Source organism: Brachycentrus maculatus, unplaced genomic scaffold (genome assembly GCF_059751285.1).
Source record: "Brachycentrus maculatus isolate JH-2025_06_01 unplaced genomic scaffold, ASM5975128v1 h1tg000496l, whole genome shotgun sequence".
NCBI classification, from domain to species: Eukaryota; Metazoa; Arthropoda; class Insecta; order Trichoptera; family Brachycentridae; genus Brachycentrus; species Brachycentrus maculatus.
The window spans coordinates 580208-606532 of record NW_028281243.1 but is presented as its reverse complement, the minus strand read 5'-3'; the positions used below and the strand labels follow the sequence as shown (position 1 = coordinate 606532).

Here is a 26325-nt window from a genome sequence, read left to right as displayed (position 1 = left end):
AAGTTGCATTCACAAATTACAAAACTAGTCTGCTATATTGAGAGAAAAATAATTTGGGAGATAGCTATAGTTTTTATAGAACACTTAAATATTTATATAATATATTCATCTACTAAAAAATAATGATTTAACAAACTTATATACATAGTTGCATAAAATGGTCACACTATACTAAACAGCACAATGACAACATAATTTAACTACGCCATTCGTTATCGTTCCTATTTTATAATTTTTTAAATCTTTTTCTGACATACTGTGCGTATGTTTTATATTAATTTTATAATATTGTACATTGATGATGGGTTTCGTCATACTTTGTACTGCGCACCGTACGGCGCGTGCTAATTGTGGCCAACCCTACAATAAGCTTTTTTAGTCTGGCGACACTACGCACGATCTGTCACGTCTGTCAAATTCATAGAAAAGTGATAAAAGCTGTGGAGTGGGTTTGCTGTTTATTTCTCTCGCTTCTCTACGAAACATTTGAATCGAGTTGTCATTTACGCCGCTAACCTCCCCCCAGTTCCTGCGTTCGAGGTTCCTCTGATTCTCGGTTGAAACCAGCTTCTCCTTTGCCGATGGGCGGACGTAAAGTCATATTTAGTGTTTCATATAGACCTCCGGTTTTGTGCAATTCCGTTCAACATGTGCGACGAGGCCGCGAACAATTTCAAATTGATCGGAGTTTGGATGTCCGAGAAGAAATTCCAAAAGCTAAAGTGGCCGGAATTTGTCAGCATTTGCAGGAGCCGCGGATATGAGCCCGTCAAAGTAGGTTTTCATTTTTAATTGCGTATTTCCGTGTTGTTTACATTTGATTGCATCTATGTACTTAAGCCGAAATGATTCATGAATTTTTAAGGCGACTCCTTATGCCAATAGTAAAATAGTTTGTCTTGTACTATAGCAAATATGTACCTATTTTTCGGTGTTATTTAATGTGAAATTTACTTCAGTTCACGCTAAAACTTTTTGGCTCCCCATACTATTTAATTTAATATAACTTTGATTGATTATTTTTTCTTGAATTATTGACATTTGAATTTCTATATGTTATATACAGAAAATTCATAATACAAAAAAAAACAATTACAATATAATTTTATCATTTGATGAAAAGCACCCTTGAGGTGATGACGAAAATGGCGCTAAGTAAATTGGCTATTATATAAAAATTATAATTACATTTAAAACTGGCTAATTCATGCGTTTGTGGTTTTTGTGGAAAGGTTAAACCTTTTAATACGAACTTTGTTGAAATGACATCCAAGAAAATGTTGCTATGAAATTAAAGTTTACAGTATTATTTTAACAGCATTATTAAACTAGCCTCTGTGGTTTTCAAGATATGCATATTTACATATTTTTTGTTGTTGCATAAAATGTCTTGCCTTGCAATATTGCTGAAGGCCTCTGAATTACCTATCGATTACATGGTACTACACAGCACTGTTTGAACGAGTATGACTAATACAAAATAATAAATAAAATAAAACAGTTAAATTCGTAACCGTACAAATTTTCACTTCTTTCAACAACGTCATATATCAAAAAACTTGATTTTTCAGGAGATCGTTTTTAAAGTGTAAGATTACAATAAAATGTATTAAAAATAAATATCAAACCACTTCTTAAACTTTTTACTGTGCAACAGATCTTTTTAGGTAAAACCTGAAGGTTTTTTCTGCATTTGAAAAATGATAAAGAAGCGGTTGGCTTCGAAACCGATAGACATTATAATTAAGTTATAATAAACTATTTATAGTGATTTTAAAACAAAGTTACATTTTAATTATATAAACGAATATCACAAAGTTAGCGCTTCAAATATTAAAAAAATTATATTTTTAAAATCATCTTTTATTTTTGCACTTGATACATCAATATTACTAATCCAAAAAATGATTTTATTTCACGTACTGTTAGGTTTATCAATTTTGATGTTTTCCGGGCCTCTGTATTTGTTTTTTACTTGTTTTGATCGTAGTATCTGTTCTTTTCATCGGCTATTTCGTCCAAAGATTCATCTGTAATAAACAAAGAGGCAAAATCTTCTACATTTACAGAGTTTTATAGAATTTTTTTAAATCCTGGGGTTTCACGAAAGCTCTGATTGTTTCGTGGCGTGTCTGATCACAAAAATATCAGACACTCAAGATACGATTTGAAAATAACGAATCCAGGAAAATTTCATACTCGTAAAATTTTAGAAATGAGATACAAACATTCATGAAATCAACTCGTAGCTATGACATGAATCTTTTTAAGTAGCGTGAATTTATTTTCAAATGAACAAATGTCTTGATTTATTTAATAGATGGCATTGATTATTTAAAAAAAAAATTGACACTCGAATATACCACTTAATCAGTTTTATTTATATATACGACTAGTTTAAAAAAGTTACAGATGTTTTCATCTTCTGGTAAAAATTGAAAACTTATATAAGTTTTCGAAACTAGTCGTATATATAAATAAAACTCATTAAGTGGTATATTCAAGTGTTTAATTAAAAAAAAAAATCAACATGTCATTCCACAAAGTTAATGCCGAATCATTAAATAATATAAGATGGCATTGAGTTTGACTGCCTGTAAACCCGCGATAACGCGGGACCAGTACTTAATGGTTAGTTAAATTTTTGCGCCAACACAGCATGGGTCTTTAAGGTATTAAATATTAATCTTTCAGTTCTTTATTTTATAACTTCTATTCCAAATTTACTGATAAATTTTTATTAACGGTGGATTTATGATAATCTTAATCTGTTTATTGTAAGATACGTAATGTATTTTTTTCTGAGGCAATGCGTGATGCCTCCATATTACCAGACAATTTTTTTGAAATCACCGTTCTTACCATAGTTTAACAAATTCTACCACAATCATTGCTGTGAAATTATAATTGTCATATTTTTAACATTCTGTGTTTGAAAAGTATGCTTCGAAACACGTGTCAGACCATTTTTAGAAATAGCGCTATTTACCCAAGTAACTGACTAACCATCACGCCGCAGGGGTATGCACAGAGAATAGAATGCCACACCAATCTGTCTTTGCATGCAATCTTTGCCTCTTCCACTTTTGTACATCTTCTCATACATACACATTCATTATTCCCACTTCTGAATTGATCACTTTCAGGTATTTGAAATACTTGATCATGCGAAATTTTCCTCGGTTTTCCTCTGCATCTATTACCAACCACATTCTTATCATAAATTTGTTTAACTATCTTTTCTATACCCATTCGATTCACATGCCCAAACCTCAAAACACCTTTCTCAATTTTAACGATAATGCTTCTTAGCCTTGCATTCACTCCTCATTTTACCATAGAACATTCTATCATGCAACAAATTTACCATATATATATATCTGCATAACACATCATTCTTCAGTAAAATCTATCCATTTTTAATTGAAGTTTTACTTAGTAAATACCACTATTTCTTAAAATCCACTGTGACACGTGTTTCGATGCATTCCGCATCATTTTCAAATTCCGTATGACGTTGTTTCGATGCAGTCCGCATCATTTTCAAATTCCGTATGACATTGTTTTAAACAAATGATTCGGATTGCATCGAAACACGTGTCATAGTTGATTAAAAAAAAATGGTAGTATTTACTGAGTAAGACTTTAATAAAAAATGGATAGATTTTACCACAAAGTGACTGCCAAATCAATTAATGAAAATATCTTTGAATTTAATAAAATTAAACAACTTTGTTTTAACCACTTTTATTATTAGTACACTTTTACCTACCGGTTTCGATAAGAACCTAGTTATCATCTTTTCAGTCCAAGCGTCTTAATATCCATTGTAATTTTACTTATTTCAATATTTCCTTTCATAAATACTGCCATAACTTTGTTGAAGATTTCAATGTATCTTAAAACATCGGATGTCTGTTTCAGACACTCAGTTATTGACTCATTTACCTTACTACTCTACTGTACATTGTAAGACTCGCGTTGTATAATAAACCCTGTACAATGCAAATGACAGATGGCAATTTGTTTTCACCGGAGCGGATACATAATGATATTGTGATGTAATAATATCGTAAGTACAGTAAAACCTCGATATAATGGACCTCTATTTGACAGACTATACTTTATTTAAGGATATAATGGGCAGAAAATCTGTGAAATGTAAAAAAAAATTAACGCACTGTTTTTTTTTTTTTTGAATCAAGAGAAATATTTGTGTTTTTATTATTTACACAAATATGTCAATTTCATACTATTTCTGTGAGACTAAGCGGCTCATTTTTAGAAATAGGTATCAAATTGTGGTAGAGTGGATTCGAACCGAGAAACTCCGACTTGAAGAGTCCGCATTTTAATTTACTTTGTTCAATTTACTTTGTTCATAAAAAAAATAATAATTGTAAAATGAACTCCCTCTCTAAACACAAGTATCCACTTTATTAGAGAAGTAGAAATGTTATATTTGAAATGTATTGTATATTTACCAACTATTTTGTATTATTTAAATATGTATTTTGTAAAACAAAAAAAATAAAAAATTATGTCCGTCTCCATTGTGTGGTTTCTAACGCATTTGGCTACCATGCTTAGAGGTCCCGGATTTGATTCCCAGAAGGGATATATTATTGTATATTGTAGAAGTATATTAAAACTTGTAAAATTCCTAGCTTGAGTCACCAAGTCACCAAGAAATGATTATTCAGAGTAAACACTCGCTTCTATTGAGCAATATAACAATTTTTATTGTTTCTCATTGTTATGTTTTTTGATAAATTTATGTGTAATTTGCTTTACTCATAAGACGTGTGTAAAACACATGATGTCATTTAGATAAGACAAGGAGTATTTGAAACGTATTTAAAAAAAACATAATTTTTTTTTTTATAAGTTATAAAATCACTGTTAAGTACTTTTTTTAAACAAGTGATTAGTAATTGAGTTATCTTATTAATTATTTCTATGAATTAATCAAAAAGAAAAACTGACTGTGATTTTTTATTTTTAGCAAAATAGCCACATTCTTAAATCACTTAATGGTTTTAAGTTGCGTTTTTTCAATGGTTAAAAAATACTTATTTCGGTCGCATACTAATCACAAGTAACCGCAAACTCAATTCCGATCTGTACAATGTTTTTTGGCATCTCTAGCGCTCTACCAAAAGTAAGCATATATAATGTTTATAAGGGTCTCTACCAACAGTATGTACAAGACGCTTTTAAACGTGTCCCGCAAACAATGTGTTTATGAAACTTCAAATTCATGGGTGATGAGGAAGGCAAAGGAAAATGGATCAGGTAAGGAGTAAAAAAGGGAGAGGAAGCCAAGGAAGAATTATATGATGGACAGTTAGGGTTCTGAGAATAGATAGTAATATTTCAATGATTAAAGAAAACACTTGTTTTATACCACTTGAGTTTTATTCAAGACTACATGTTTCAGAAGTTAAACTTCCATCATTCAGGTCTGTATAATAACTTTTAAAACAAGTGTTTTCTTTAATCATTGTAACATGTCTTACCACAAAGTTAATGCCGAAACAATAAATGTTTAAATATTTCAAGTGTTTCTTGAAAGTTATCAGAGATGGTGCATGAAAAGGTACTTATATAGGTAATAAACATAATCAGACATAAATGGAATTAGTATATTATTCACGGTGAGTGTGTTAACAGCTCATCGAGGAAATGGATTATATGGTTTTCCCAGAATTCATATTGAATGTAATGACGCGATTTGTGTAGCGAATAAGTACCGGTTTCTTCAATAAATGCAATTCTTAATTATGTAACATCCACACATGCATGACGATTGTTTTCATGTAATGAAATTATACGCAACAGTTGCATGAAACATAGCTCTTATGAAAAATATAAATAATACACTTTAATAGCTATTGGATAAAGTCCAACATGTTTTATTTTAATGCTTATTATCATAGGATATCTGCAACAGATTCTATAAAAATAATATATACTTGTTCTAAATCAGGGGTCACCAAACATTTTAGCCTAAAAAGACTCTTCTCAATTCCCAAAAGCCAACACCTAGTAAGATCATCATGCTAGAATACTGTAGTATTGAATTACTTGCAAATTTTTGACTTTTGTTGTTGAGGTGGAGAGTGACCGGAGTATTTCGTCGTAACATAACGTCGTAACATCGCTCGCAGTGAGCATCACCGAGCATCCGAAACTATGAATGGAGCGCTCGGCTCGGTGTACTGACTGCCTGAATGCTCACATCGTAACGTGTTACGTTACGCCAAAATGCTCTGGTCAGTCTCCACCTTTAGGATAAAACTCATATTATTAATTACATTTACAAAGTTTGATTTTAACGCTAATTATCATATGATATTTTATTTTAATCTCTCAAGTAGTAAGATATATAAGAAGTCGGGTCGTGGTCCCGTGGTTAGTGTCGCGGACTCTTAAGTCAGAGTTTCTCGGTTCGAACCCACTCTACCACAATTTGATACCTTTTTCTAAGAATGAGCCGCTTAGGCTCACAGAAATTGTATAAAATTGAAATATTTGTGTTAATAATAACAACACAAATATTTTTCTTTATATTAATAAAAAAAATATATATATATATATTAAGAGTTTAAAAAGCCACACCGATTTGTCTTCGCAAACAATCTTTGCTTCTTTCACATTCATACATCTACTCATACATACAGCCGATTACTCCAACTCTTGACCAGATCAAAAGATTGGTACATAATGTTCATATAAGAATATTAAACAATTCCTTTTTTTTCTAACTTCGAAATGAGGCCGGCGTAGGAGGTAAAAATACCCTTCCCGTCCTTAAGCATCAACGACCCAACGGGTAGAAATACCTTTCCCGCCCATAGTATATTATAGTCTTAACTATGTGTATGTATATAATTATCAAATCCCGTCGCCAGCAGTCCGCAGGTGTAAAAAATACCCGTCCAAAATGTGTTAAATGTTTTCTATTTTAAAACCCAAGTAGATATTTTTTGAATGCATAGTTTTTAGTTACTTTAAGTCTGTTGTTGTTGTACAAATAGGTCTTGTATTGAGGGTGTCTTCTTCTTCTTCAAACCCTCGTTCGCATCCGACGATTCATACGGCACCTCATCATATAAACGCAGTGTTATCTTAATTGTTAACATATGAAGGAAAAGTGATCAGCCATCCGCTTCAGGTACCAGTCCGGGGTGATATTAACCGTTTGAGTGCCAAAAAATGCATACAGTTTCTTGTAAAATGCCACCAAAAAAACATCATTTTTTATGAAACTATATATTTTTTTTAAAACCCCATAAATTCTTTGAATTTTCATGAATTTTGATGATTTTTTCGGTGTTTTATTAAAGAATGTCGAAATATTTGAAATAAAACGCTTGTATAAATGAATACAGTATTTTATTTAGAAAAAAAGAAAGACAAAAATGAAAAACAAAAGAAAATCAACAACTGTGCTTTCCTGCACACGCCGTGTGGACACCCTTCTTACAATAAGCACAAATAGTCGTTGATCTACGCAGCCCAGCACCATCTTTATTACTACAGACCACACAGCGACGTAAATTCTTTCCTGGAAGCTTCTGCAGTTTGGATTTATGGAATGAAATTGTTGAAGAAATTTCAGCTTTTTTTTTTGTAGGTAACTATTCCCTTTCAATCGATTCAATTATTTTTGATGTGAACTCGTGTCTTGAAATTTTTTTGCCTTCATTATTGATTGAATATATTATATATGCGTTTAAAACCATTCTTCCAAAAATGTTAAATGTTACCTTTTTCCAATATTTCAATGTTCTTCTTTCATCTAAATATACATACAACATTTTATCAGACTCATCTATTCCGCCCATGTATTTATTGTACTCATGAATCATCTGTGGTTTTTCTGTTTGCGTTTCGTATGAACCCCTATATTTTTTCACTGTGACGCCACTCGTATTACTATTTGTAGAAATTAGGATGACCGGGTGTTTTTTGGTTTTTTTATCTCGATATGAACAGAGAAGAATGTCGTCACTTTTATAATAATTAGGTTTTCCAACTTGAGACACTTGTGCCTCACGTGGTATATATTTCCTGTTTCGACGGATGGTTCCTGTAATATACGTAATTCTTTCCAATAAAGTCTTAGCCAGTTGAATGCTTGTAAAAAAATTGTCAACAAAAATATGATAACCTTTGTCCAGGTAGTTACCAATTTTTAACAGATTCATTACTACAACATGGCCAAGGCCAAATTTTTTTGTATCATCCTTGTCTTGCTCTAATTTTGCTCCTCGGTAACAAAAAAATGCCAAGCAATAATGGGTTATGGAGTCGCATAACATCCAAAACTTTATTCCCCATCTGTGGTGTTTTTTGTTGGGGAGATATTGTTTGATTTTTGAGTGGCAATGAGTCCCTACCAATGACTCATCAATAGAGAGCTGGCGATTAGGGATATAATGGCGTCGGAAAACTTCATTGGCATGGACAACTATCATATTGAATTTTGCACAGGGGTCGTAGTCTGGATGATTGGATGGAGCCAAGGTGGAATTATCAATTAGATGAAAAAATTTCAAAATTATCTGAAATCGGTTTCTTGAGAACATTTGTTTGAACCATGGTATGCCCCTCGAATCTGTACTCCAGTAGGAAACAATTGACGGTCGTCGTGTAATACCCATTTCAAGTATGACCGCTATGAAAGCCTTCAATTCCAATACAGACACCGGTTTCCAAGCCTTTGCACGTGATTTGTTTCGTAAAGTGTCAGAAGAGTTTTCAAGAAATTGTTGGGCATATTTGTTGGTTTCATTTTTTATCGTTGTTAACAGAATGACATTAAAAAATAAATCAAAATATGATATAGGTTTGGAATCACGCGGAGGAGGATCCCGAAGTCCAGGCGTTTCGAAAAACTGAGAATTTTCGGTAGAAAAATTGGTTCCGGGAGGTACATTTGTAAATGAGTAATTTCTGGTGTTACTCTCCATTTCTTGGTCACGATCAGAAGAATTACTGGAAATTCGCATCCTGCGGTTGGGAAACACGGATATGACATCACTCTCACCAGAGCTACTCTTACTCGAACTTGAATTAGAGGAGTGGAAATCGTCGCTCCCGCTATCAGACATTTCAGAGGACGCGCTCGACATTATGTTTTTTAAATTAACTAAAATAATAAATGAATCTGAAATTTAAACGGTTTACTACGATCTTACAACTATTAAGATAATATTAGAATAATATTTACCAACGCCGCAGCACCACACCCTACGTACGCGCGAATCAGAGCACGACTGACGCAATCGACGGAAATCGACGATCGGCAATCTTCGTTAAAACACGAATCGACGAAAATCGACGATCGGCAATCAAACGGTTAAATAAATATTAGAGTGAAGAAATCCCTTAAATTTATTTGACTCCCCCCCTCTTGGGAATCGAACATGGGACCTCCAGTACGGTTTTCAAGTGTGCTGACCACTACACTAAGGAGGCGGACTGAGCGTATACTGGCAAAAAACATTAACTCAAAAATATGCAATTTTAACTTAATGATGAATATTATAAAGTTTTCAACATTCTATAAACTGGCAAAATACACTAAGTAGTATGAAATGTCATATATGTGGTTTTAAAAGTAAATTCAACTTTATGTTTAATAGCGGGTATTTTACTCAGGGAAATAGCTTTAAATAACAGTGATTATTCAAACAGGGATTTTAGAGTTAACGTTTTTTGCCAGTATACCCACGATATGTTGATGTCTCGTATAAAATATGTGTTAACAAAAAATGCTATTTCGTGGTATACTTACAATATTTATTCTCTCATTGCAGTTGGACCTTGACAGACCCCTGGAGGAGCAAGGCGACATCCGGGTCTTCATCCACAAGCTGACGGACATCATAACAGCGGCCGACCAGGGCGATGTCAAAGTACTTAACCATATATTGGCCGTATGCTCCTAGCGAGGAATGTAACCCTGATGCATGACTTGCCTTTGCACACATACCATGCATTCCAGGGTCAATACACACTCTGGTACATACATGACATTATGTATGCTAAGATAGTGTTAGAGTGACACAGGGATATTGAAAGCTTTTAAATGTAAATTCACAGTAAAATCGGGATACAATTTTGTTTCACATTTTCAGTGAATTTCGTTAAAATTAGTTTAAAAAAAAATTGCTTTGCAAGAGAAGGTCTGTCAAAAAGCCTAGATGCTTCTGTATCAGATCTGGAAATGCGGTGGGACAGCTTTTAATGCTCACATACCATGCATTCTAGGGTTGAAACACACTCTGGTACATACATGACATTATGTATGCTTAGATAGTGTTAGAGTGACTTCTCAGTTGATCTTTCGCCCGTACCACATACGGGCAAAAAATGGGCTTTTGCGGATTTGCTTCGTACCACATATCGCTTACTTCTTTCAAGAACGTCATAAATCAGAAAACTTGATTTTTCAGGAGAACGTTTTTAAAGTTTAAGATTACAATAAAATGTATTAAAAATAAATATCAAGCCACTTGTTGAACTTTTTACTGTGCAACAGATCTTTTTAGGTAAAACCTGAAGGGTTTTTCTGCATTTGAAAAATATTTAATGTATTTAAAAAAATAATTAAACAATACCTTTTCTTCAAAATGCAAAAACAACATTTTCTGCCTTGTAGCGGGTAAAAGCGTATGACCGAGTTGATAGAACGAAGCTATGGAAGGTTTTATCTGAGTATGGGGTAAGCAGTAAACTTATCCAAGGCATAGCATCCTTGTACGAGGATAGCACTGCATGCATAAGGGTAAGTGGTTCATTTTCATCCTGGCTTAGCATCTCTAAAGGTGTTAAGCAGGGATGTGTAATGTCACCGTGGCTGTTTAACCTATACATGGATAATTGCATGAAAGAACTGAAAGATTTAAATGTTGGAGCCAGAATGAATAATTTTACTGTCTGTTGCCTTTTGTATGCTGACGATGCTGTTCTTCTTGCCGATAGCAGAGAAGACCTGCAGGCGTTGGTGACAAAAGTGTATAATGTGTGCAAGGAAAGTGACTTATTGATGAATGTTAGCAAATCCAAGATTATGGTTTTTGAAAAAGAAGAATGCAGATCTGAATGTGAAATATTGGTAAACGGAGAGATTCTGGAACAGGTAGATGATTTCGTGTATTTGGGTAGTATGTTTTCTAGGGATGGAAAGATTGATAAAGATATAGAAAGGAGAGTGAATGCTGGGAACAAAGTGAACGGTGCACTGAAATCAGTTATAGCAAATAAAAACCTATCAGCGGAAGCTAAACTGGCAGTGCACAACGGAGTCCTGGTTCCAACTCTAATGTATGGAAGTGAAACATGGAGTTGGCAAAAGAAGGATGAAAGTAGACTGAATGCAGTTGAAATGCGATCTCTCAGAAGAATGTGTAACAAAACGATGTATGATAGATGTGCGAATAGTGAAATAAGGAAGGAATGCAAAGCTGAGATAAGCATTATCGATAAAATTAAGAAAGGTGTGTTGAGATGGTTTGGACATGTAGAACAAATGAGTGAGGAAAGAACGGTAAAACAAATTTATGAGGCGAATGTTAGCGGGAAAAGAAGCAGAGGAAGACCTAGAAAAACATGGCACGATCAGGTATGCCAAATACTTGAAAGTGGTCAGGTTAGGAGTCGTAACAATCGGCGGGTATGTATGAGGAGATGCATGAACGTGGAAGAAGCGAAGAATGTTTGCAAGGACAGAGTGGTGTGGCGCTCTATTCTCTCTGCCTACCCCTGCGGGGAAGCGGCGTGATGGTTAGTTAGTTAAAAATATGCCTCTTTTGCTGGGATAAAGTACATTTTCTAGGCATTCCGAAAACATGCACAACTGAAAATTGTCAATCTTTGATTTATGATGTTCTTGAAAGGAGTGAGCGATATAGGCAAAAAAATGGCCTTTACGGATTTGCCTGTACCACATACAGGCAAAAAATAGGCCTTTGCAGATTTGCCCGTACCAGGTACGTGCACCTCGGCAAAAAAATAGCTCAAACTGATTTTACCACAGTAACGGCGGTAGTGGTAGATTATAATGGAGTTTATGGGCTAGAAATGCTAGATGCTAAACCTTTGTGTATCCAATATCAGTTTAAAATGTAGGTAGTTGAAAATTCTCTTAAAAGACCGAGGAAAACTTGGCATGATCAAGTACTTCAAATACCTGGTCTGGTGCTTGAGTCTGTATAATCGGCGTGCATGTATGAGAAGATGTATGAATGTGGAAGAGGCGAATATTTTGTGCAAAGACAGATTGGTGTGGCATTCTATTCTCTTTGCTAGTTATTTGAAAATTCTCTTATTTGAAATATTCAATAAAAACATAAAAATATCATAAAAATTTAAAATGATGTTTTCAAACGTCTTCCAGTATGTAAAATAATTTGTGATGAATTTTACATGTATTCAAGGTCTGCTAATGAAAAACTTACTAAACTAAACCATAGATGGGCCGAAAAAGTAGCATTTGCAAGAAAGTGCCAATTGAAGCATTTTTAAATTATTTCTTATTCAAAAAGATAAATATTTGTGTTTTTATTATTTACGTAAATTCTCTAATTTCATACTATTTATGTGAGCCTTAGCGGCTCATTCATAGAAAAAGGTATCAAATTGTGGTAGAGAGGGTTCGGACCGAGAAACTCTGACTTGAGAGTCCGCGACACTAACCACGGGACCACAACCCGACAAAATAATCAATATAACTATTGAATTTTGAGTAGTGTCAATCAGTCAATCATGGAAGAATTTTATGTGTTTATTTAAAGTGAGTTTATTTGTCCGCCTCCGTAGTGTAATGGTCAGCACGCTCGGCTACCGTTCTGTAGGTCCCGGGTTCGATTCCCACGGGGGGTAAAATAAATATAAGTGATTTTTTCACTGTTATATTTATTCAATACATATTACCCTGGACTGGTACCTGAAGTGGAGGGCAGATCGCCTTTCCTTCATGCGTAAAACGATCAAGTAAACACTGCGTTTATATGACGCAGTGCCCTGTGCACCATAGGGATGCGGATAAGGGTTTTATTATTTTTTATTTTATTTAAAGCAATCACTTAAATCAGCCTACGAGTTAACTTATGTTTGTGTTTTCCAGTCCCAGGAGATCATAGGGAATGTGGAGCAATACATCTCCAACCATCCCAACATGACTGTGGTGGACCCTCTGGACAATGTTAGGCTTCTACTAGACAGGTACAGTATCATTTCTTTATTCTTTTCCATCTCACTCCTCTTTACTGAGGGTTGTGACCCTTGTAGAAGCAATGACTCTTCTCCAGTTATCCATTGACTGCGCTGCACGTAGCGCTCCAACCACCGAGGTGCCTGCTGCTGTCTTAACATGATCGGTCCATCGTGTGGGGATCTTCCTCTCCCTCTCTCCCCCTCCAGGCTACCAATCACAACCAATCGTTCCAAGCTATCCTCGTTGCCACTTGCAATGACCAAAGAACTGTAGAATCCATCGTGTACAGACACTGGCCAGAGTCAAGCCATCTAAGTGCAACTCCTGACGAATGGACTCTTTGATGCGTCTAGCTGTCCATGGTATTCGGAGCATGGCCATGAATCCCATGGACAGCTAGAAGAATCACCTACCACATAGTCAGGCTGGAATGAAAATATTTTATATTCATATTTGAGACCTGCCTGAAAACATGATTTATTTTTTAATTTTTTATGTAATTTGACCAGTTATTTTATTTACATTTTGAGAGTGTTCAAATACTTTTTCATAAATCTGGATTATCTCCATTTTTTAGTAGTTATTTTTTACATCTCAATAAAGATGAAGAAGAATATGGAAGTCTGGGCATCTACAGGGCTTACAACACGTCATAGGGTGGTTGAGTGATTACTTTACACATGTGTAACATTCACCAACACTACCCATGTTTGATAACCACACTTCTGAAATTTTTGGAACTCCTAGATATATTTATCAATCTCGTGATATGTATGTGTGAGTTCACGACAGCCATGTTTGAATGAAAAAAGCTTTTGTGTACAAGTATTTGAACAGACATTGTAAATAATATTTTTTATTTATTTTTCTTCTTCTAACCCTTATCGCACCGCACCCAATGGTGTATAGGGTACTGCATTGTATTGATGCAGTGTTATCTTAATCGTTACTTACATGAAGGCAAGGTGGTCACTCCTGCGCTTCAGGGACCAGTCCAGGGTAATATTAAATAAATATTAGATTGGGATATACATGCATAAATACATGTATGATAAAAAAAATTCAGTTAAATTTTTACAATGAACTAAAACTTACTAACTAACCATCACGCCATTTCCCCGCAGGGGTAGGCAGAGAAAATAGAGCGCCACACCACTCTGTCCTTGCAAACATTCTCCGCCTCTTCCACATTCATGCATCTCCTCATACATACCCGCCGATTGTTACGACTCCATTTTTACAATGATTATAATAATAATAATGTGAATTCCCCAGGTACCGCTACTACTCGCTGATCAGCGGCCACCCCGGGCTGCGCCGGCAGGGGATCGTGATGCCCCCGTTCATGGTGCTGCGCGCGGAAGGTCGCCCGGCCGGGGCCGTACCGGGCTTCCCGCTGGTCTGCAAGCCGCTGGTGGCGCACGGCTCCAAGTCCGCGCACCGCATGAGCGTGCTCTTCAACGCGGCCGGCCTGGCGCGCCTGCGCCCGCCCTGCGTCGTGCAGAGCTTCGTCAACCACAACGCCGTGCTCTACAAGATATTCCTCGTTGGAAATCGGTGAGGGAATTGTATTTTACTTTATTTTATGTTCTTCTTCTCTGTCTTAGTCCTCATTACTGAGGTGTTGGGTAATATATCCAAAATAAAACAAGGTTTGTTGGATTGGATTCTACATTTATTTATGTATATGTTAATACGTGACGCGTTTCGTCTTCTTAGGACATTATCAAACACTACTGAGGGTTGTGGCCCTTGTTGAACCAAATATCACACAATTTTTATGCAACATACCAATTTCTATCCAAGTAAATAAATATTTATTAAACTTTATAAAATTAAACATCTTTATTTTAACCTCTTTTTTTATTATCAGTACACTTTTTAACCTATTTTTTTTTATATGTTAGAATTTAATAAACCCTGATGATGACAAGGTTCTTGTCGAAACCGGTAGGTTAAAAAGTGTACTAATAATAAAAAATGGTTAAAACAAAGTTGTTTAATTTTATAAAGTTTTTAAAATGTGCCACAAAGTATCTGCGAAAAACATTCAAAAAAATATTTATTAATTTATTTGTTGCGTTTAAATTGAAATACAAACTCTGATTCAACCATATAACGTTTAGCTAACATTGAAAAAGTTATGAAATTTAAATACCTTGGCAGTATGGTGACACAAACTCTGATTCAACTATATAACGTTTGAGCTAACATTGAAAAGGTTATGAAATTTAAATACCTTGGCAGTATGGTGACACAGACTCTTGATCCAGATACTGAAGTGAAATGCAGAATTAAAGCAGCTTGAGTTGTATTCAATAAAATGAGAGTGCTCTTTTCTACAATGACAATCTTAACCTTAAACTTGGACAGAGACTCATGAAATACTGTGTGGTCCGTACTGCTATACGGCTCTGAGACTTGGACCCTAAACGTGAATACGATGAATAGGATTAAAGCGTTTGAAATGTGGCTTCAACGCAGAATGCTTGGTATTCCCGGGTGGATAGGGTCACAAATAAAGAAATACTCGTAAGATTTCGTATCTGGGTCACGTATTTCGTGTAGAAAAATAATACAGATTATAATGACGGGAAATATAGAAGGTCGCCAAGGACTTGGCAGAAAACAAACATCGTGGCTTCGCAACATTTGCGACTAGACCAAGATGAGAGGAGTGAAACAGTTGTTTCGGACGGCGCAGGACCGCGATGTCTTTGCTATAGTGATTGCCAATGTTGGGGATCTAACAACGCACGCAAAGAAGAAGAACGTTTAAGCAGTGCGTTACCTCTTCAATCGAACGTATTGCTTGTATTTACTAAGGGAGCTTTCTTTGATTTGACGACTGTAGGAATGCATCGAAACATGTCGCTCACTCCTTTCAAGAATTGTCAATTTTCAGTTGTGCATATTTTCGGAGTGCCCAGAAAATGTACTATATCCCAGCAAAAGAGGCATATTTTTAACCTTATATTTACCCGCTATAGGGCAGAAAGTGTTGTTTTTGCATTTTGAGGAAAAGGCATTGTTTAATTATTTTTTTAAATATACTTAATATTTTTCAAATGGAGAAAAAACATTCAGGTTTTACCTAAAAAGATCTGTTGCACAGTAAAAAGTTCAATAAGTTGCTAGTAATTTGTTTTTAATTATATTTTTAAACTTTATAAACGTTCTCCTGAAAAAACAATTTTTTTGATTTATGACGTTCTTGAAAGGAGTGAGCGATGCGTCACAATAGATTTTAAGAATTAGTGGCATTGACCAAGTAAAACTTTAATTAAAAATGAATATAATAAAACTTTAATTAGTAATAGAAAAATGATATTACCACAATGTGACGGCCGAATGAATAAATGTAATTCTACTATATTAAATCTGCTATTTTCATATGTTTAACGTGTTATTATTTTGCTATAAATTCACCATTCATGTCCCACCATATTCCCCGGTCTGGATTATTAATTTTTTAATTGGTATTATAGGTTAAATAATAAATTAAAAATGCTCGAAACTATATATATTGAAGTGGTCTACTTCCATATTTATTGTTGACTCTTGCAACCATCAACCTTCATTGCGGGTGAAGCGGGGGTACATTGTTGTATATTAGAGGTTTTTAAACTTTTCACTAGTTTGTTACTTAACTATAATATACACACATTATTCCATGTACTGGAAGTGACTTGATATGGTTATACGTCAATTTTGTATTATCCCTTAACACATTGTTTACGGTAAACGCTTAAAAGCGTCTTTTACATGCTGTTGGTAGAGAACGGGAAGCTCTCATAAGCTTTATATTTGAATACCTTTTGTAGAGCGCAAGAGACTCCAAAAAACATTGTACGAATCGGAATTGGGTTTGCGGTTACTTGTGATTAGCAAACTACTCTAATTAGTATACAAATTAGGGTCAAAGTTGATGAAAAAACCGCCTATTAACATGTTTCAACTTATGATGTAACTTCATTTCTAGGTACTACGTAGCAGAAAGGCCGAGTTTGAAAAATTTCTACGCCTGCAATGAAAGAGAGCCGATCTACTTTCACAGCGGAGATGTCTGCAAGGCTGACAGCCAGTCCACGCTTTCGATTCTGGACCCTCAGGATGCGGAAGGACATCGCCCGTCTTCCCTGGACCTCTCCCGGGTCGAAGTCATTCTCCGGGCGCTGCGAAAAGAACTCCGGCTCATGCTGTTCGGAGTGGACATAGTCATCAACAACGCAACCGACGAGTACACGATCATCGACATTAACGTGTATCCCGGATACGAAGGGTTCCCTAATTTTTTCGAACACTTAGTGGACAGCGTTGACGAATTGACAAATGACAAAATCCTCACAAACGGGACGACAAATTTAGAAAACAGTTATGAAAATATTCCTAAACTCTGCGGCGATACCTTCGATGATGACGTCTTGATAAATGTAGGAAATGCGAATTTTGAAATGTATAGCAATAATATCCTTAAAACTAATGATATTTTCACGGGGTGATGTAGGATTTCTCGTTTGTAAAATGTAAAATTAAGACTGAATACGGTTTGGAGCGTTGACGGTAGTTAAAACTATTTTCTAGCTCGGTCAAAACTTTATTTATTGTTAAATAGTATTTAGTGACGATGATGCGGTCTTCAGTATCTACAACTAGTTTCTAATTAAAAATACATTGCCAGTATTGATATGTGTATTTATTTTTACTTTTATATGGTTTAGAAATAAATAAATAAGTTTGTCCAAATACTTGTTCACAAATCTGGATTATCTCCAATTATAGGAGTTATTTTTCACATGATTTTTTTTAACATCTCAACATAGATGAAGAAGAATATGGAAGTCTGGGCATTTATGGGGCTTATGACCGTCATAGACTGGTTTAAGTGATCACTTCTGTTCACCAATTCTGCCCGTGATTGAAAACCACACTACTCAAATTCTTGGAAATTTTATATATATGGTCCAATTTCGAAACATAGTGCTTGAATCACTAGAATTTCATAAGAGACATCTATTGGTGAGATGAAAGAAGCTTTAATTGAGCAGAAACTCATTCATTTGTATATGAGTTCCGATTCCTGGATTATAATCACATACATGAGAAACGCGTGACTGCCAAATCAATTAATAAAATTAGAGAATCAATTATTCTATGTACAACCTTACTCATCTTGCATCATGTAAACTTTAACTAATTTAATAAATGTATACAAAACTAGATATTTTTGTGTGTTGATAATTTTTTTTTAAAATAACCACTGCGTTCTTTTGTACAAACACATGTATGTAATTAAGTAATACAATCTTGACATTGGTAACTCATTTTACAAGCAGTATTACATGCCAAATTTAAATATTTACTTTTATGATTCACCCATTCCTTTTCCAAAGAAAGTAATCAAAGGTAAAAAATTATTCCAAATTTCGTGGTAAGCTTATAATATTTACTTGACTCATGTCTTATCTTTTTAACGCTTCCTTTACGGTGATGTGTAACTAGTACACATTTCTTGTAATGACTTTAATATCTTGATATATATAATACATAATAAGTTCAAATTTTAGGTATTCCTCTTTAATACATTTACGCATTGAATGAAAAAAATTGTAACAATTACCTCTTATTGAAAAATTACTTGAGAATTTGTTTTTTTTTTTACAATTTGATCAAACATGTCGCTCACTCCTTTCAAGAACGTCATAAATCAAAAAACTTGTTTTTTCAGGAGAACGTTTTTAAAGTTTAAAAATATAATACAATTTATTAAAAATAAATATCAAGCCACTTATTGAACTTTTTACTGTGCAACAGATCTTTTTAGGTAAAACCTGAAGGTTTTTTCTCTATTTTAAAACTATTTAGTACATTAAAAAAAATAATTTAACAATACCTTTTCTTCAAAATGCAAAAACAACACTTTCTGCCCCGTAGCGGGTAAATATTAAGTTAAAAATATGCCTCTTTTGCTGGGATAAAGTACATTTTTTGGGAATTCCGAAAACATACACAACTGAAAATTGTCGATTTTTGATTTTTGACGTTCTTGAAAGGTGTGAGCGATGTGTCAATTAATGACATAGGTATATTCATGCAAAAAAAAACTGCCATGCGACCCTATTCACATCTCACTCTTACTTTACTTAGTTATATCGGAAATTGAGATATGCCATCTCAGTTCTAAGTTGTGTTTCTAGTAATGGACTGAGTCGAGACTTGCATGCGCTATGTGTGTGTGTGGCATGCGCTACAGTCGGCAGTAGCTTTCGGGCAGCCCACCGAGGTGGTTGTCTCGCTCGTTTGTGAGTCAATGATTTTTTCATGTTTTCAGCTATCAAACTTTAATAAACATCACTTTTGACTTCAAATATAATGCATTTAAGCAATTATCTGTAAACATTATTTTATTCGGATTTAAAATCATTTATTTTTACATGTGTATTGACTACACAGCACCGGAATGCGTAGATTTTTTTGGCACATTAAGGGAAGAGTTAAAAAGGAAATAGAATTATCAAAAACCAACACGGTAATCATCAGCGTGAGATGTTCTTACAAACCCAAATTGCAGTATCTCCATTTTTTAAATACCTGAATGAATCAGAAACTGTGTCGAATTTTGGTTGCTATTTTTGATAAAATAAATGTTTAGAAAATACTTAATTATGTTTGTTGACCATATTTATTTATTTATTTGGTATTATCTTTAATTTCTTATTAGAGTTATAAAATATTTGGTATTTTTATATTTAAATTGTAGATTTTTGATATTTGTATTTGAAGAATGTGATTGTAGGTATCGGAAATATATATAGTTCTAGATGTATAAAATTTAACTTTGTATTAATTCTCAAATTCATCTTTGTAAAATTAAAGAATTTAACTTTGTAAAATTAAAGAATTTATCTTTGTAAAATTAAAGAATTGTCTGTGCAAACCAAAAGTTTAATTTTTAACTTACATGAGTTTGGAAATAAGAGTAATTGTACTTGTCTCGGGCAGCTCTAAACAGCGCCTCGACGGTCCTAATCCATGTTCAATCTCGTATATTCCGGAGCCAAGAGATCTGTCTTCTGCCCACACCTTGTCGACCTTCTATTTTGCCTTTTATGATTATTTTACTGGTTCATAGTGGTGATCTTGGCGGTCCACAATTCAACTCCGTATAGAAGTACTGACCAAATATAACACCCAATCTTTTTTGCTGACGAAGTTTCAGATTGAGCTTATCGTTACAGAATATATTTCTCATTTTATTGAAAACAGTATGAGCGGCCTCTACTTTGCATTTTACTTTGGTTTTTGAAACGACATTTTTGACAAGGACATTTCCCAGGTACTTAAATCTATTTATAATGTATAATTATATATTTAAAAAATACAATTGTTGAAAAGACTGAGTTCCCTATCCATGTGTGATTTTAGTATCTATCACATGATATTATTAACCGCCCTACCCATGCGAATGTATGTGATACGTTTGCTGTATTATCGCCCGAACGCAACAAGCCATACATTCAGGTACAAAAAAGTATACCCGCAACCACAGAAACATTGGTTATACGTCAAATTGCTCCTACTCGCCTTACACATACAAATACGTCATACGGCGCATTTAGTATTTCAAAGTCAATATCGCTGGCTACCTCATTTGGAAATTATGCCGATTGATATATTTATTATCCACCTTTGTGGTGTTATGGTTAGCGTGTTTAGCTACCGTGCTGGAGGCCCTGTTCTGGGTTCAATTCCCAGGGGTAGGGTTGAATATAAATATTAGTGATTTTATACTCTAGTATTTATTTAATATTTCCCTGGACTTGTCCTTTAAACACAGAAGTGATCACCTAGCCTTCATGTAAGTAACGATCAAGATAATACTGCGTCATTATGATGCAGTACCCTATGCACTATTGGGTGCGGATAAGGGTAAGATTATAAGATAATATATATTTACACTAGAGCGATACAAAATTTATTTAAAAAAATATTCAATAGAATATTATTACAATAAATTATCTGACGACATCTTGTGTTGAGAACCTCTGAATTGCTAAGGATATTAAAAGGGTCATAAATGGGTCTTTTGTTTAAAAAATTGTTTGGTACATTGTAAATAAGTATTCTCAGGTTTTTTTTCCATGTATCGCGGTGGAACGGCGTTCCGGCAACATTTTTCACGGATATTTTATTATATATATATATATATATATATATATATATATATATATTTTTTTTTTTAATGTTCAAAATCTATTAGATTAAACAATGTTTGCGCTTACGTAATTATAATCTATATTTATAAAATTCTTTAAAATGATGAAATATGGTATTGTAATAAACTATTTTTTTTAGTAAAAAGCTTGATATGAGTTCCGGGACCTTTTTTGTTTTAAAAAAACCCTGAGTATTCTTATGGAAAAAAAACTTTACCCACTTTTTAAACGATAATGGTTGGGCGGTTAATGTATTTTGGTTTCAGTATCTTTGGAGACAATGCTGACAATTTTTTAAATTGTATTCCAATTTAAACATGCCAAAGATTTGAAATAATCAAATATGTAGTACTTAAATGACATTGAAAATGTATGCATTGAATGTTTGGTAACTTGCAGCTCACAGATTGTATCATTGTTTTGATATATGTATCTGTATATAATTGTAAATGTTATAAATAAATATGATTACTCAATCTACTGTGTTTTTATTTTATTCTATTTTATTTTACTTACGGCTAACGCCTTTATCAATAATAACTAAAATATGTACAATAACAATTAGGAATACCCTAATAAAAATCATTTTATTTATTGTTTCGGCATTAATTTTGTGATAAGACATCGCTCACTCCTTTCAAGAACGTCATAAATCGAAAATCGTCAATTTTCAGCTATGCATGTTTTCGGAATGCCCAGAAAATTTACTATATCCCAGCAAAAGAGGCATATTTTTAACTTAATATTTACCCGCTACAGGGCAGAAAGTGTTGTTTTTGCATTTTGAAGAAAATGTATTATTTATTATTTTTTTTAAATATACTAGTTATTATTCAAATGGAGAAAAAACCTTCAGGTTTAACCTAAAAAGATCTGTTGCACAGTAAAAAGTTTAATAAGTGGCTTGATATTTATTTTTAATAAATTGTATTATATTTTTAAACTTTAAAAACGTTCTACTGAAAAATCAAGTTTTTTGATTTATGACGTTCTTGAAAGGAGTGAGCGACATGTTACAATGATTAAAGAAAACACTTGTTTTTTACCACTTGAGTTTTATTATAGACTACATGTCTATACATATAGTTATAGTTATTATACATATAGTTATTATACATATACATATAGTTATTATACAGACCTGAATGATGGAAGTTTAACTTCTGAAACATGTAGTCTATAATAAAACTCAACTGGTAAAAAACAAGTGTTTTCTTTAATCATTGTAATAAAAATCATCACTTACAGCAGTGTTCCGCAAAGTGTGTGCCGCAGCACACTGGTGTACTATGGTGATTAGTCGGTGTGCTGCGGAAAAAAGTTTAGTTTTGTAAAGATAACACACCTAGAAATAGCTGAAAGCTATACGAGCGAGGCACTTTGTTGCGCAAATTGAGATTTTCAACTCTGACTACTATTAAATAAAAAAAATGAGAACGCCCGAGGACATTCAACGAAGAGGTGAGAGTAACATTATCAGCAATTGCTCTAAATTTTTATCGCCTGTGCTCAGCTAGCAGGCTCATATTTCGCATTAAACATCATATGATATATATATATATATATATATATATATATATATATATATATATATATATATATATATATATATATATATATATATATATATATATATATATATATATATATATATATATATATATATATATATATATATATATATATATATATATATATATATATATATATATATATATATATATATATATATATGTTTTCGGATTATATTCATTTAATAAATAATCAATATTAAGTAAACTTAGTTTTTTTTTGGTGTACCTCTAAAATTTCTTGATTTGGCAGGTATACCTTGAACAGAAAATTTTTCCCAAACACTGACTTACAGTAATCATCTTTATCATACGATAGATTTAATACAATACAATAGATTTTCAAAACAGTTTGTCACGTAAAGGACAGTTACATACTGCATAGAATGAAATCTGGAAGTTCTCGATTGCGAATTCTCTCTCAAGTCAAGCGAACAAAACCGTATGTTCTGAACAACATGGATTCATGAGTGGAAGGTCAACATTATCCAATCATTTGATGTTATCCCTGTGTTGTTCATGTAACCAGTAATACTTTTATAGCTAACTAGCCTAACCTAACCATCACGCTACTTTCACACATGGGTAGGCAGAGAGAATAGAATCCCATACCAATCTGTCTTTGCAAACAATTTTTGCCTTTCCACATTAATGCCTCTCCTCATACATAACCGCGATTATTCCGATTCCTTACCTGGCCACCTTCTATTTCCACTTCTACTTCACCTTCCACTTCTCCAGTTCTTTGGACACGTTGCGCGTGGCAATGAGGATAGCCTGGAACGACTAGTTGTAGTCAGTAGCCTGGAGGGAAAGAGAGGGAGAGGAAGATCCCCACACGATGGTCCGAACAAATTAAGGCAGCAGCAGGCACCTCAGTGGTTGGAGCGCTATGTGCAGCGCAGTCAAGGGATAACTGGTGAAGAGTCATTGCTTCTGCAAGGGTAACAACCCTCAGCAATGAGGAATAAGACGGAAAAGAAGAAACCTGGCCAAATTGAAGTACATATTTTATCTTGTCATGTTTTCCTAGGCCTTTCTCTGCTTCTATTTCCAACCACATTCGCCTCATAAACTTATTTCACATGCCCAAACCATCTCAACATACCTTCCTTAATTGTATTAATAATGCTTATCTCGGCCTAGCATTTTTTCCTTATTTCATCATTAGAATATCTGTCATACATCGTTTTGCTGCACATTCGTCTTTGATATCGCATGTCAACTGCATTTAAGACTGGAAATCGACAGATTTAATTCCTTGCTTCACTTCCACATATTAGGGTTGGTACCAGGACTCTTTTGTGTGGTCGCAGTTTAGCACTACACAAAAGAGTACACTTGGTTTGGCCGGTACTTATCGGTAGTACGTTTTGAATTTCGAACGACGCCCGACTGCCCGAATACAAGACAAAAGAAAACAAAAGTAAAAAACAGTTGCAATTTGACTCTTCACGCGGGCGCTCTATATTGAATTGTTGTGAATACCTCGCTGTATTTTGTGACCCCATCACCACCATCAAGAGAGAATCGCCCTGATCCCAGCGCTGGATCAAGACCAACTATAAGAATAAAAGGTTAGTTCTTTATTCATATGTGCTATTAGATATTTATCGAACTCGCCGTCCCTTAGTACTTGAAAGTTCGAGCATAAATCATCGAACTAACTCGGGAGAGTAACACGACTCCAAATCGATCTAAATATTTCAACCTTGTAGAATCGTCGTCTTATTGTTAATACCATAAGACTGGTCCTTCGAATAATTGTTTTTTTTTGAGTTCATTTCGCACTGTGGCGAAACCATTTTTGGTCCTATCGAACCGGATTTACATATTTACGATTACTAGCGTACCTATTTACAATTGCGAGCGTTTCGGATTTGGTGTCAATACTAAATTCGATATTTAAATTTCTTGTGAATTTGTTTCCCTTTGATAATATTGCTACTGCAATAAGCATTACGTAAACATGAATGATAAAATACAACTTAAATTGGCGATAGCAAAAAAAGATTATATTTTGGCGGAAATCGAAGAGCTGCATAAACAAGCTCAACATGTTTATCAAAGTCAAAAAGAAACGCGAATTACACAAGAATTTAGAGTACAGGCATCGGAAATTGACAATGATTTTTCCGAATTTAAAAACTTATGTGATAATGAAAACGTGTTGCAAATGAAGTTAAATCCAGATTTTCAACCGAATTTTGAGAGCTTGAAAGTTTTCAAAAGGAAGTTTTATTTTGTTAAAGACACACTTATAAGGATGACAAAATATTCTGAACTCGAGTCGTCAAATACTTCGCAACCAATTCACGGTGTAACAAATTTAGTTTTAAAATCGCAGGATGATCCTAGTTATAATTTAAGTATTCAACCACTAGTATTAAATAAGATAACCGATAACCTTCCAGTTTCCGAGATTAATACCTCATCTCTCAACTATTTAAATGACTTGTCCTTAGCTGACAGAGACTTCCACATTTCAAGACCAGTAGACATATTACCGGGTGCTGAAGTCTTTACTGAAATTCTGCGAGATAAAAGAATACGTGGACAGTCAGGAAACCCAGACGCCATAGAGACCGCATTTGGGTTTAGAATTGTAGGTTCGGCCAATTCTTTGATAAGTTACGATAAGGACGATACTCGTCCTCCTATTCATAATTTTTTTACTACTTCTAAGGAATCAATTGAGACACTAGTATCCAGATTTCGGACATTAGAAGATGCACCTTTGAGTGAAAAACCAAGTTTTTCATCTGAGGAAAAACAGTGTGAAGAATTTTATAAATCAAACATACATCGGGATAGCACTGGGCGCTACGTCACAGCACTACCCTTTAATAGAGATCCATCTTGTTTAGGAGATTCACTTACAACTGCGACACTTCGCTATCAGAAGTTAGAACGCAAAATTAATCAAAATGACACTCTGCGTCGTGACTATGATAAGGTCATAGAAGAATATCTCGAAAATAAATTTATTTCTCCCATACCACTTAGTAATTCTAACGAGCCATTTTATGTCATACCTCATCACGGAGTTCAACGAGCGGACAAACTCACTACAAAACTTAGAGTTGTCCTAAACGCCAGTCAGGTGACTACGTCGGGTCTTTCTCTGAATGATTGTTTACATCCAGGTCCTAATTTACAAGCAGAATTACCCGCCGTTATTCTAAAATTCAGATTATTTCCAATTGCACTCAGCGCGGATATCAAGCAAATGTTTCTAAATTTAATTGTACGTCCTGAAGATCGTCGTTTTCTCAATATCCTGTATAAATTTAAAACTGATGACGTAATA

At 34.1% G+C, this 26325-nt stretch overlaps 1 protein-coding gene across 1 annotated transcript; it reads left to right on the top strand.

The window, feature by feature from the left end:
- The first annotated feature begins 404 nt into the window (after positions 1–404).
- Positions 405–18452, top strand: LOC148301963 (inositol-tetrakisphosphate 1-kinase-like). Its single transcript, XM_088272400.1, has 5 exons — positions 405–774; positions 9828–9926; positions 13139–13236; positions 14504–14785; positions 17211–18452. Exons 1-5 carry the CDS (start codon positions 649–651, stop codon positions 17728–17730), a joined length of 1125 nt encoding a protein of 374 aa, XP_088128526.1. The 5' UTR covers positions 405–648; the 3' UTR covers positions 17731–18452.
- Positions 18453–26325: the final 7873 nt, after the last annotated feature.